Raw genomic sequence first — 13,754 nt, forward strand, 5'->3', positions numbered from 1 at the left:
CGGCGACCCGCGAAGAGGAGGCCCAGAGGTGAGAGAGAGGCTGAGGGTCTGTAGAGTGTGTGTGTGCGCGCGTGTATGAGATGAATTGAGAGATTGTGTGTGAGAGTGAGGACCTGAATGTTTGCAGAGACAGCATGTGAGAGCCTCTGTGTGTGTATGAATGATTGTATGAGAGAAAGCATGTGCCAGTGAGAGCCTGTTTGTATGAATGATTGTATGAGAGAGAGCATGTGCCAGTGAGAGCCTGTGTGTATGAATGATTGTATGAGAGAGAGCATGTGCCAGTGAGAGCCTGTGTGTGTGTGTGTGTGTGAGAAAGAGAAATGCATGTGAGAATGAGAACCTGACTGTGTGTTTGAGGGAAGAAGATGGAGAGAAAAGAAACAGAAAAAAAGACAATATAAAAGGAATTGGCAAAAAAATAAGAAAGGGAAGGTGGAAAAAAAAAACCTGTGACCAACCAATTAGAAAACTAAGATCAGACAGCAAAGGCAAAAAAAAATGTACTTTTTAGTGATTGGCACATGTAATCTTTGGGAATGTGCAAGAATAGCACTTTCTCTACGGATCTCACAATGTACGAGATCAGCATGGAGAAAGTGGAAGCCCACGGGGCCTGCACAGAGGAGGCAGCAGAATGGGGCTTCAGTGTCAGTAGCAGCAATCGGCACCTCCCCAATAGCCATGTGGCAGCAGTGACAGTGGCAGCAGAGGAATGAGAGAGGTTCCGAGATTGCTGGCAAAAGAGAGGGGGGTCTGCCTTTAGTGTGTGCATGTGTATGAATGGGACTCTGCTTGGAGGTGTATGTATGTGAATGCATGGGTGCCTGCCTGGGGGTCTGTGTGTGTGAGAATGAATGTGTGCATGCCTGGGGGATGGGGAGGGAGTGGTGTGAAAATGAATGCGAGCCAATAAAAGAAACCGACTGACAGATGAAGTTTGTAACGCTTGCTTGGACTTGAAGTGTACGAAATACCAACCTTCAATTGAAGATTTTAGTCAATGAAGTTCAGCAACAAAAAAGTCACTAAGCAGGTAAGGTAAAGAATTATTTGTTTTTGCTTTATTAATAAATACAGTACATATATTAAAATTATAACTTTTTGTTATTGATTAGAGCTACAAATATCACAAAATTATGGATTTTTCTAGAAGTGACACACCACCCGAGTTATGCTCGTTTTTTTAATTAATTTTGACACACTGAGCTCAAAAGGTTGGCCATCACTGGTATAAGGGGTAATAGACGCGCTTCGAATACATGCGGCCAAACTGGTGCTGTACGGTGCACTTGGCTGAGCACACTGTACTGAATCGGCCTGTATGTCAGTAGTGGTACCTACATGTATGTAACTTCATGACGTCTTATTGGCACTGTATCAGCTCTAACTAAAGAAATGAAAAGAATTCAGCTCTATTCTCTGCTTTCCCCATTCACACTCTCTCTTTGAACTGCAATCTGAACACATCAAGTGTTTTGCCTTCTTTCAGATGGGAATAGTGATGTGTTCATCTCCAGTCAAATTTAGTTTTGGAAGAATATAATTTTACTGCTCTCCCTCTCTCAACCAGTGCTTTGCCACAATGTATCATATTCCTGATATATTGTAGGACTTCTTGCTTTTAGTTGGATTTGTAGATTCTGCAACATTGAAGGGGATCACTTTATTTTTTTTTAACTAGAACCACTTAGTGAGCCCTCAGTCTAGTAGGAGCTCATTGGCAACATCTGGTTCAAATTACTGAGCTTTCTCCAGTATCCCATCATTCAGTGTGCAATATATGAGAAATCAGTCACACGCTATTAATGACCCACCTACATATGCTGCTCTGTTGTATATGGTGCCTTGTACCTTTACCGGGAACGACTTAACTCTCACACTTTACATTCACTCTCTGCTTATGCTATAACTGTTCTCTCTTTTAAAGCGTTTGTGCACTTTTTGAAGGTCCGAGCATAGAGCACCATAACAGCAGCTCTGCTTAGTACAATGTCAGGCTTCATTCTCCCTCGATTCTAAAACTGTTGCTTGCTTTCATTGGCTGTATCATCTCTGCTTTTGATGTCATCATTGCAGTAGATAGGGCCTGGGGTTATCTGATTGAAACCCTAAATGTTTCCTAATAAGTACACTTTCTATTTCATTTTGTTACTGTAAACTTTAGGGAATTTCCCATTTATTTAACCATTTTATATACTGAAATATTCGCAAATAACTTCAAGCCGGTTTACAGAATTTTTAAAAAAAAAGACAATACATAAATAATCCAAAATCGTTCTTCAAAAAATAAAACATTAAAAACCTAGTATACATTGCCCAAAATAAATATAATCTCAAAATAAAATAACCCTCATTCGATTACAAGTTACAATAGTATTAAATAAAACATTACCATAGACTAATTCCATGGTTAAAAAAACAAACATAAAATAAACATGAAATAAAATAAAATAAACATAAGTAGGGAGGAACGTTAAGTCCAGAGTATAATTTATTTAAAATCTCTTTCTAATGTTTCAACTGTGTATGTTGTGACACTGCACTCATGAAGGACTAGTAAAATGCTATTTGAATGCCGAGCATAGCCTCCTGAAAAAATTTTGTCTGAGCAAGTCCACAGTACAAGACTCTTTCCCCAGAGGCACCGAGGAATGGCTTCTAGACCTTTTGGCCTTCTCGAGGGTGTATTCAACCACCAGACTGGCAAGGCAGCTGCTGCTTCTCCAATTTGGAAGCCTTTTGGACATAATATATAGTGTCCACTTTTCAACTACTATAGCCACACAAAGGTACTCTCCTACATTCTCATCTTTGTCTTCTGAAGGATTGCATGGATGGGCACAGTCAAGATATCCTTGATATGTGTGTTGGGGGGAGGGGATCCACAAACTGAAGGATGTCTAGCATCTTAGCCCTGGACTCTTCTTCCTTTTGTAATTGAAATAGAATGGCCTCTGCTATTCTCTTCACAAAATCAGTAGAAAGATCCCCCAAAGGAGCTCTTTTCTGTGGAGGAGAGGGGATCTGAGGGAGACCTGTTGATCCCTCTGATCAGAGAAAACCTCAAATCCATAATCGTAGCCCCATGAGTATTTTTAGCCCAACTGGTACATTGGGGGTATGGACTTGGATTCCACCTAGCTAGCTGAGAAGGGGAGTATTTGTCTGATGGGGCCTAGACCCAGATAAACTCTTGCACTTTGGTGAAGCTTCTTCTCCCAGTGTGCTGGAGATCAACATCAGTGTGGCTGTTCTCGATGTCGAGACTTCGCTAGGAACTGGCATCAGGGTCCTTGGGGAATGATAAAATCAATGTCAGTGCATCAGTGCTTTTCATCTTACGTGCCAGCTCCTCAAACAATGCTGATCCTAGCACTGCCTACTAAACAGGAGGAAAGGCCACATCTTCCTGGGGCACAAGAGGTAAAACAGTGGCTGACACCTGGGCACTCAGAATGTTGTGATTCTCAGGGTTGCATCGAGGATGAGCTCTCCTCCTCATGGGAATACTTCAAGTGATTCAAAGCAGCCACCAGATTTTCCCTGCCCCCAGCATCATGCAACGATGGAGACCAATTGTGATGTTTCTTGGTCTTCACCTGATGCATGTCATTGGAGCTCTGCAACACTGGCACAAAAAGGAACCCCCTCACTCTTTGGGTGGGAATAGCCAAACAGCAGCTTGTCTCCCTTTCTCTTTCTGTTGCTCAATGTCAAGGGAGATCAATGCCCCATCAGCAGTCTGTGCAGCTACTAGGTTCCTCGATGTTGATGGGCCGGACTTAGGGGTCACAGTCATGCAGAGGGAACACCCTGGATGTTGTGGTTGGCTGCCAGGCAAAAGACATCTATCATGGGAATTCACGATAGACGTGACCTGTTTGCACAGGGGGAGGGGCACTTTTCAAAACTGCTAGTTTTCTTCTCCTTCTGGGACATTGATTAAAAAATCAACAAGGCAAAATCAAAAGACCTAACAGGAAAAATACTATCGATGCCATGCACCAAGAAGCTGATGAAAATACATGGAAACTTAGGACCAAAAACCCTACTTAATTGACTAAAAGGAGGTGGATAAATGATTCCTGCAATCCTGAGAGGAAGAATATGATACTGCAGAGAAAAGTAAGGAGAACAGCAAACTATGGGCTCCGTGGAAAAGATGTGACTGAAGAGACCAAAGTGTCCATGTCTTTCCCTATTAGACGACTGGCTCATCAGAAGTCAATCTCAACAAGGAGCTCTGGCTTCTCTCAGTCGAACATTTACTCTACTTCACTCAATGGGCTCTCTCATCAATTATCAAAAGTCTCTGGCAATGGCCTCAAAAGCTTGCAGCCGGTCCCGTCTGCGGCAGAGGTTGAGGCCTAGCAGCCCTAGGTTGCCTGGGCTGAGCTCTTTGCTGCTGCCTAGAAGATCTGCCCCTTGATGCTGGAGGGTAATAACGCCTCTGTCGATAGAAGGGTCGTCTAGATTCCTTTCTTGTAGGTCGGCGAGATGACGGAGTAGCAGAGTCCTGTGGAACTAATGATAGTTGGCGCAGGGTTTCTGTGTGTTCCTTTAATTGTGCCACAGCATCTTGCACTTTAGAGCCAAAAAGGTTGTCACCAACACATGGTAAATCAACTAACTTTTCCTGGACTTCAGGCCTGAGGTCCGAGGCTTTAAGCCATGCCCAGCGTCTTGCACTTATACCAGAAGCTGCTACTCTAGAGGCTGTTTCAAAATTATCATAAGTGGCTCGGACTTCATGCTTGCCAGCTTCAAGTCCTTTGTGAATGATTGCTTGGGCTGCTTCTTGATATTGCTGTGGTAATGAAGTTGAAAATTCTTGCATCTGTTTCCACAGATTCCTCTGATATTGAATCATGTACAACTGATATGCAATTTTTGTGTTTAACATGGTTCCTTGATAAATTTTTCTACCCAGGGAATCCAAGAATCTATGATCCTTGCCTGGAGGAGTGGAGAAATGCGGTCTTATCCATTTTGATTTCTTTTGTGCGGATTCCACAACTGATTGGTGTGGAAGTTGTGCTTTCTGGTAGCCGGGAACAGATTGTACCAAATAAGTAGTGTCCACTCTTATTGATAGCAAGTACTGAGCATGGGTGCTCCCAGAGTCTATGCTGTAAGTCTAGGAGAACTTCATGGACAGGTATAGCTAAGACTTGTTTTGGAGGATCCATGAATTGGAGGACCTCCAGTGTTTGCTGTCTAGCATCCTCTTCAGCTACCAGAGTAAACGGTATGGTGTCCGCCATATCCTGAACAAAGTTTGTAAAGGATAAATCCTCCGGTGGAGATTTCTTCCGTTCTTCTGGAGGGGAAGGATCAGACATAAATCCTTCAGAAGAAGTGTCTGTATGCCTATCATCCCATGTATCATATGGATCGTCCTGATGTGGAGACATTGGAGAAGACCTTGGTGGGCGAGGAAGTCCTGAAGGACCTGGCTGCGGATCATCTATAGGTATCCGTCCAGGAATTTCTTCTCGTGGCTTGGATGGAATAGCACCGATTATTTCATCAAATTTCTTCATGAGAAGCTGGTACAGCACAAATTCAGGATGTCCTGGAGCCCCAGGTGACATCGGCATCGCTGGCATTGGGTCGGGCATAGACGATGGAATCGGCATCGGTATTGATGGTCACCTCGGTATCGACTTTGGCTGTGGTGCTGGCATCAGTGGGACTGTCGGCATCGGTGCAGGTACCGGCATCGGTACGGGTACCGGCATCGGTGCAAGAACCGGTATCGACGTCTGTTGATCCTTTAAGGCCTGGAGCATCGCTTGATGGATGAAATCCATCAATTCCTGTGTGACAGCTGGTGCAGGCAGAGCAGCTGTACGCGGTGGCGGTGGAGATGGTCCTTCCACAGAGCCCTGTGGAGGTTCGACAACTGGTGCGTTGCCATGGGATGAAGGCCTCAGCATCGGAGGTACCGGTGTTTCCTGGATCCTAGGCCGTTTCGCAGTCGATTCCTCTGGGGAGAGAAGCGCCTCTGGTATCGATGGGTGTCTGTGCTGATGGCGGTGCTTCGGTGTTCGGTCGCTGGCTTCGTTGATGCTATCGAAGATGTTGGTGATGGATGGTCCCCCGACTCTTCCGGACAACGTTTTTTCAAAATTATGCGTTTGGAGACTCCGGCCGGAGACGATTGAGTCGATGTGGAAGGAGATGGCAGAAGTTGTAGATGGAATAAATGCTCCATCTTTTCTTGGCGGGCCTTTCTTCCCTTCGCGGTCATTTCTGCACACTTGGGACAGGTTGTTATATCGTGTTTTTCCCCTAAACAAAGCACACACTCGAGGTGTGGGTCTGTAATGGACATTGTCTGATTACAGTTGGGACATTTTTTAAATCCCGTGGCCATTTTAACGTCGACAGCCATTGATGAAATGAGAGGAAACGTGAGAGGAAAACATTTTACTCAAAGAGTAAAAAAGACTAAGATTTACTCACCAGCCGGTGGAAACCTGAGAGACTATGATATGGGAGAAAATGAATGGTGTGAAATCTGATTTTTAGTCAGACAAAAACTGTGAGGAAACTCACAAAGGCTCCTGCTCCGCAATGTCTACAGCAGCATGGAAAAACGAAGACTGAAGAGAGACCCCTGTGGCAGAGAATATCATGGCATGCTGGGCATACTCAGTGGCCTCACAGAGCCAGTCAAAGGTTTCTAGAAACTTTGACAGAAAGTTTTCCGCAATAGGGCTCCATCAATGTCGTCACCCATGTGTGAGGACTACATCCTGCTGTCCTGAGATAAAGCAAAATTGCTTACCTTGTAATAGGTGTTATCCCAGGACAGCAGGATGTAGTCCTCACATATGGGTGACATCGGTAATGGAGCCCTATGTACGGAAAAACTTCTTTAAAAGTTTCCATGAAACTTTTGAATGGCACCGGAGTGCCTACTGAGCATGCCCAGCATGCCATGATATTCCCTGCCACAGGGGTCTCCCTTCAGTCTTGTTTTGTAGCAATAGGCGTTAGCCAAAAATAAAATAATAAAACGTATCGGACCCAACTCCGCGGGGTGGCGGGTGGGTTTCGTGAGGACTACATCCTGCTGTCCTGGGATAACACCTATTACAAGGTAAGCAATTTTGCTTTATCCCAGGACAAGCAGGATGCTAGTCCTCACATATGGGTGATTAGCAAGCTAGAGGCTGAGTCATTTTGAGGATAGTAACAGTAGAGTATTGTTGTCGAAATGAATCAGCCGAAATCTCAGCAGGTTGGATGTAGAAGGAGTTGGGATTACACTGGAAACAAGTTCTTTAAGACGGATTGTCCATAGGCTGAATCTTGTCTTCCTTCTTTATCTAAACAGTAGTGAGCTGCAAAGGTATGAAAAGAACTCCATGTTGCTGCTTTGCAAATGTCCAGAATAGGTACAGAGCGAAGGTGTGCTACTGAAGTTGACATTGCTCTGACTGAGTGTGCTTTTACTCGCCCTTGAAGAGTAAGGCCTACTTTTTCATAACAAAATTGTATGCAATCTGCTAACCAGTTCGACAGAGTATGCTTACCCACTGCTTTACCTGGTTTGTTTGGATCATAGGATACAAACAGCTGACTGGATTTTCTTTGGGCTGTAGTGCGGTTTAAATAGAAGGATAACGCACGCTTACAGTCCAAAGTGTGTAAGGCTCTTTCTCCTTGGTGAGAGTGAGGCCTAGGAAAGAATGTAGGTAAAACTATGGATTGGTTCAAGTGAAATTCCGTGACAATCTTAGGAAGGAATTTTGGATGTGGACAGAGTACTACTCTGTCATGTAGGAACTTTGTAAAAGTTCGTATGTGACTAGTGCTTGTAATTCACTGACCCTTCTAGCTGATGTAATGGCTATGAGAAATACCGTTTTCCAAGTAAGGTATTTAAGGTCACAAGTATTTATGGGTTCAAAAGGAGAACGCATAAGCCTGGTTAATACTACGTTCAGATCCCATTGTATGCTTGGGGAATGAACTGGAGGTTTAATGTGAGTTAGGCCTCTCATGAATTTACTGACGAGAGGCTGTGTGGAGATAGGTGCATCTTCCAGCTTATTATGGTAAGCTGAGATTGCACTTAAGTGTACCCTTACAGATGACGTCTTAAGACTAGAGTCTGAGAGGTGGTAAAGGTAATCTAGTAGCGAGGTAGTGGGGCAAATGAAAGGATCTAAATCTTTCTGAGTGCACCACAGAGTAAACAGTTTCCACTTGTAGGAATAATTCTTTCTAGTGGAAGGTTTACGTGCAGCTATAAGTACTTGAGATATAGCGGATGGGAGGTTGAGAGGCTGTAAGATCAAGCTTTCAACATCCATGCTGTCAGGGACAGGGATTGAAGGTTGGGATGGCGCAACTGACCCTGTTCCTGAGTTATGAGATTGGGAGCTACTCCCAGGCGAATTGGATCCCTGACAGAGATCTAGCAGTGTGGGGAACCATACTTGTCGAGGCCAATATGGGGCTATGAGTATCATGGTCCCTTTGTCCTGTTGTAGCTTCACTAGCGTTTTGGTTATGAGTGGTATCGGAGGATACGCGTATAACAGTCCTGAATTCCAATGGCGAGCAAATGCGTCCTTTGGTAGGCTGTTCTGCTGCCAGAGGAGAGAGCAGTAATTGTTCACTTTGTAGTTCAGATGGGATGCAAAGAGATCTATCGTCGGTTGACCCCAGCGTTGGAAGATCTTGGATGCTATTGTTGGATCCAAGGACCATTCGTGCGGTTGGAACTGACGACTGAGGCGATCTGCTACTACGTTGTGGATGCCTGCTAGGTAAGTGGCCCGTAGAAGAATTGAGTGTGTTAGGGCCCAGTCCCAAATCTGTGCTGCTTCTTGACAAAGAAGGTAGGAACCTGTCCCCCCTTGTTTGTTGATGTACCACATGGCTACTGTGTTGTCCGTTTGTATCAGAACAGTCTTGTGTGAAAGGCAGTCCTTGAATGCATGTAGCGCATAGCGTATAGCTCGAAGCTCCAGGAAGTTTATTTGAAAAGAGGCTTCGAGCTTTGTCCACTTGCCCTGTGTCTTTAGATGACCAATGTGTGCTCCCCACCCTAAGGTGGATGCATCTGTAGTCAAAGTCACTTGTGGAACTGGTTGCTGGAAAGGTAGGCCTTTGAGCAGGTTGTTCATTGATGTCCACCAGATGAGTGCAGATCTGAGTTCTGGTGTGATATGAATGGGAGTGGACATTGGTTGAGTGGCTTGTATCCACTGTGTTTTGAGTGTCCATTGCAGTAGTCGCATGGTCAATCTGGCCATGGGAGTTACATGAACTGTGGAAGCCATGTGCCCTAGAAGAATGAGGCACTGGTGAGCTGTTACCTGGAATTGGTTGCGAAGATTGTGAGTCAACAGGACAAGTGTTTGAGCACGGTCTCTTGGAAGAAAAGCTGTTGCTATTGTAGTGTTCAGTTCTGCACCTATGAACTGTATCAGATGAGTTGGTGACAGATGGGATTTCTGGTAGTTGATGAGAAATCCCAAGGAGTGAAGCACTTGGATGGTGAGCTTGAGGGAAGTGAGAGCTCCTTCTTTTGATTGACCTTTGATGAGCCAATCGTCCAGATAAGGGAACACGTGCACTCTTTGCTTGTGGAGGTGTGCCACTGCTGCAGCCATGCACTTTGTGAATACTCGTGGTGCTGATGCAAGGCCGAATGGCAGCACTCTGTATTGAAAGTGCTGATCCAGTACCCGAAAGCGCAGGTATTGTCGATGAGGAGGAAAGATGGGGATGTGAGCGTATGCATCTTGAAGATCCAGAGAGCAGAGCCAATCTCCCCTTTGAAGAAGAGGTAGAATGGTGCCTAGGGACACCATTCTGAATTTTTCTTTTTTGAGAAATTTGTTGAGTTGTCTGAGGTCTAGAATGGGACGAAGGCCTCCTGTTTTCTTTGGAATGAGGAAATATCTGGAGTAGAATCCTCTGCCCTTTTGAGGTCCAGGAACTGGTTCTATGGCCCTGGATCTCAGAAGGGTGGATAATTCTGTTTGAAGAATTATGGAATGTTGATTTACTGTCCAAGATGGAAGTGGTGGATTTTCGTTTGGGACAGTAAGGAAATCCAATCTGTAACCGTGAGTTGTGATGGATAATACCCACTGGTCGGTGGTGATGGAGGTCCAATTGCTGTGGAAGTATTGTATTCGACCTCCTACTGGTGTATTTGGGAATGGGTTGATCTGGCTGCTGCTCTCTGGGGCTTTTCAAAAACCAGATGTAGTGGCAGTTTGTGGAGGTGGTTGAGCCCTTGCAGGCCTTTGTCTAGGCTGCTGTCATTGCGTTGGCCGGCTAGTTCTTGGCCTACCTGCTGGGGGGTAATATCGACGTGGGCGATAATAAGGCCGTCGAGTGTCACGCCTTGGAAACTTCCTAGTAGAAGGCTGAGTCTCTTGTGGTTGAGAAGATAACTGCTTCAATGTTTCAGTGTGGTCCTTCAGGGTTGCCACAGCTTCTTTTATCTTCTCACCAAAAAGATTATCCCCCAAGCAAGGCAGATCTGCTAAATGTTCTTGGACCTCTGGGCGCAGATCAGAGGCCTTGAGCCATGCCCATCTTCTTGCAGCAATACCAGATGCTGATAGTCGTGCAGCAGTTTCGAAACAATCATAGGTGGCTTGGACCTCATGTTTACCGGATTCGAGGCCTTTATGAATAATGTCCTGCAAGGATTCCTGATATTGTTCAGGGAGAGAGAGAGAGAGTTCTTGAACCTGTTTCCAAAGGTTTCTTTGGTACTGGTTCATATATAATTGATAAGATGATATCTTTGAAACCAGCATTCAACCTTGAAAGATTTTCCTTCCCAGGTTGTCAAGAAACCTACTCTCTTTCCCAGGTGGTACAGAGGAGTGTGACTTTTGCCGCTTCGCCTTCTTCTGAGCGGATTCCACGACCACTGACTGGTGAGGCAACTGAATTTTCTGGAACCCTGGAATAGGTTGCACTAGGTAGGTTGACTCTGCCCTCTTGTTTACTGCCGACACCGAACCTGGATGCTCCCAAATCCTATATTGCAGCTCCTGGAACACTTCATGGACAGGGACTGCCAGCATTTCCTTGGGAGGGTCCACAAACTGGAGGACTTCCAAGGTCTTTTGACGTGCATCCACTTCCGTTTGAATGGGAAAGGGAATGGTGTCAGCCATCTCTTTAACAAAATTGGTGAAGGAGAGGTCCTCAGGAGGAGACTTCCTGTGGTCATCAGGCGGAGAAGGCTCTGAAAATATTTCTTCATCTGAAGAATAATCAGAGCTGGTGTCTGCAGGCATCTCATGTGGTGTGTGATGAGTGATTGGCTGCATGGGTTGAGATGGTAGGACCGGAGAACGAGGCCTTGGGGGTCTTGGCACTCCAGAAGGGCCTGGAATCGGTTCCCCTGGCATTTTATTAGTAAGGATGTCTAGGAGTGTGTCCAGTTTAGTAAAAACTGGATGCAGAATGGAGACATCTTCTTTGGGCACCGGTGCCGGCATCGATGGTATTGGTGCGGGCACCGGTGTAGATACTGGTGGCACCGGCGAAGGTATCGGTGGAGGTACCTGTGGCACCGGTGAATGTACCGGAGTCGGCATCGGGACCGGTTCCTGCGGCCTTGTCGGTGTCTGCGGCATCGATGGTGCTGGCTCCCTCGGTGATGGAATCGGCATCGATGGAGTTGTCGATGGCTGAGGCGGAATCACATCGCGCAGAGCCTGTTGCACCGCTTGACGAATAAAAGAGTCAAGTTCCACTCGCACAGCTGGTGATAACAGAGCAGCTATGGAGGGAGGCGGTGGTGGCGATGCCGATACCTCCTCAGAGCCCTGAGGAGGTATGGAGCCCGGCACCGATATCGGTGGGGATCGCCCGGTATCACTAGGCCTCGGAGCCTCAGTCCCCGTCCGGGGTTTCTTTGCAGGCGAGGCCGTGCCTGACGATGGATCCTCGGTCATCGTTACCTGGCGTCTTCGATGCCGGTGGCGGTGTTTTTCTTTCTGCTTTTCGCTCCCCGAGGTCGATGCTTTTGAAGAAACCGAAGGGGATGGTGTTGAGGCATCTCCCGCCTCTGGACTTTTCTGCTTCAGTATCAGTTGACGGACTGAAGCGGATGGAGAAGATTGCGCTGAGGTCGAAGGCCTTGGAAGCAATTGGATATTAAATAACTGCTCCATTTTTTCGGCCCGAAGACGACGACCTTTTGCTGTCATTTCCGCACATGATTTACATGTTTGGATATTGTGATCTTTGCCTAAGCAAAGAACACATTCAAAGTGAGGGTCGATAATAGACATTGTCCTCACACAGTTTTGGCACTTTTTGAAGCCGGAGGCCATGGCGCCGGACAGCCGTCGACGGCGAAACCCAAAAAATATCGGTCCCAGCCGGAAACAGACAACGGAAAAAGTTACCCTGGTGATACTGCGGGAAACCCCTGCGGTGGAAGTAAGTTTTTCCGAAAATTTGAAATAGGTGAAAATCACCTCAGGACTCCAATTAAACCCGCGATGCTAACGGCTTCACGGAAAAAAGAAGACTGAAGGGAGACCCCTGTGGCAGGGAATATCATGGCATGCTCAGTAGGCACTCCGGTGCCATTCAAAAGTTTCATGGAAACTTTTAAAGAAGTTTTTCCGTACATAGGGCTCCATTACCGATGTCACCCATATGTGAGGACTAGCATCCTGCTTGTCCTGGGATAAATAGGTGATACTTTTATAGAGCTAGCAAATTTTAGAGGAGCAAGCTTTAGCAACTGTTAGAACCCTTATTCAGAAAACATCAGGAAGGAACCTTACTATGATTATGACTTATTAAAAAAACATAAGAATATGAAAAATATTTTAAAATATATGGGTACCATTTCAGAGCTTAGTAGAATATTGCTGTACATGTGACGTACACAAGATTAATAAAACCTAGATCATGTTGGCTGTGTAAAGATTATCACACTGACTTAAGTAGCATGCTCTGTAGTACTGCCTTGTTTGACATGGGTGTTTTGCTCTGTTCAAATATAAAATACAATGCAAAGTCATGGAGAGGTGGTTATCTTATTATCCCCAAAACTTAGCTTTTTATAAATCTAAAAAAAGTGTTTAAAAATGTATCTGTACCTAAATACCTTGTTAGGACTGTAAAAAAAAAATAAAAAAAAAATTATCAGGCTAACATAAGATCCTCGCTCAACTTTTCTTTTGGGCCTGCAGCATTCATTTACCTGCGTTTTCTTTCTGTCCTAGCATCTGCCAGCTCAGTCTGTAAGTTGTGGCATTCTGCCAGTAAATTCTGGTTTTCCAGCCGTAGGTTTTCCATTTCACATAACTGTCCCTGAAACCCAATGTTAAAAGCAATCTTTGAAGACAATAAGTTTCCAGTTTTAGTGCAAAATAAATATTTCTTCACTGGCAAAGAACAAAAGAAAAATATTCCAATATTTTCTAGCATAAGAGTGGCCCAAAAGGCTAAAGTCTTTAGAGTAGACTTCTGTGTTTATAATTTTTTCCAATATTAGCAATTGGTAGGCTGCAAGTTTTATACCTTTAGATTCAGGATTTCATCATTCTTGACAGCTCTTTCATCAGTTAGCTCTGATATAAGAAGCTCCAGGGTAGTAATGAAGGTTCGTTGATTCTCCAGCTCTTTTTCATGGGACTCAAACATTTCAGATGAATGTAATTCAAAACTTGGCAATGTTCTTGGATTCTGTAAATATAAGATTCCAGTTAATGCAATCTGAAAAGAAAAAGGGGGTA

At 45.0% G+C, this 13,754-nt stretch overlaps 1 protein-coding gene across 2 annotated transcripts in view; it reads right to left on the minus strand.

Moving 5' to 3' along the window:
• Positions 1 to 13,754, minus strand: part of KIF15 (kinesin family member 15) — a 428,798-nt gene that overhangs the window by 64,716 nt on the left and 350,328 nt on the right. For both annotated transcript variants that reach the window (XM_029589694.1, XM_029589695.1), the window contains exons 28-29: positions 13,540 to 13,704; positions 13,220 to 13,329 (exon numbers count right to left, since the gene is read on the minus strand). In XM_029589694.1, coding sequence (XP_029445554.1) covers positions 13,220 to 13,329; positions 13,540 to 13,704 — 275 coding nt within the window. The remainder of the gene's footprint in view (positions 1 to 13,219; positions 13,330 to 13,539; positions 13,705 to 13,754) is intronic.

The sequence above is a fragment of the Rhinatrema bivittatum genome, chromosome 2, assembly GCF_901001135.1.
Source record: "Rhinatrema bivittatum chromosome 2, aRhiBiv1.1, whole genome shotgun sequence".
Taxonomy (NCBI): Eukaryota; Metazoa; Chordata; class Amphibia; order Gymnophiona; family Rhinatrematidae; genus Rhinatrema; species Rhinatrema bivittatum.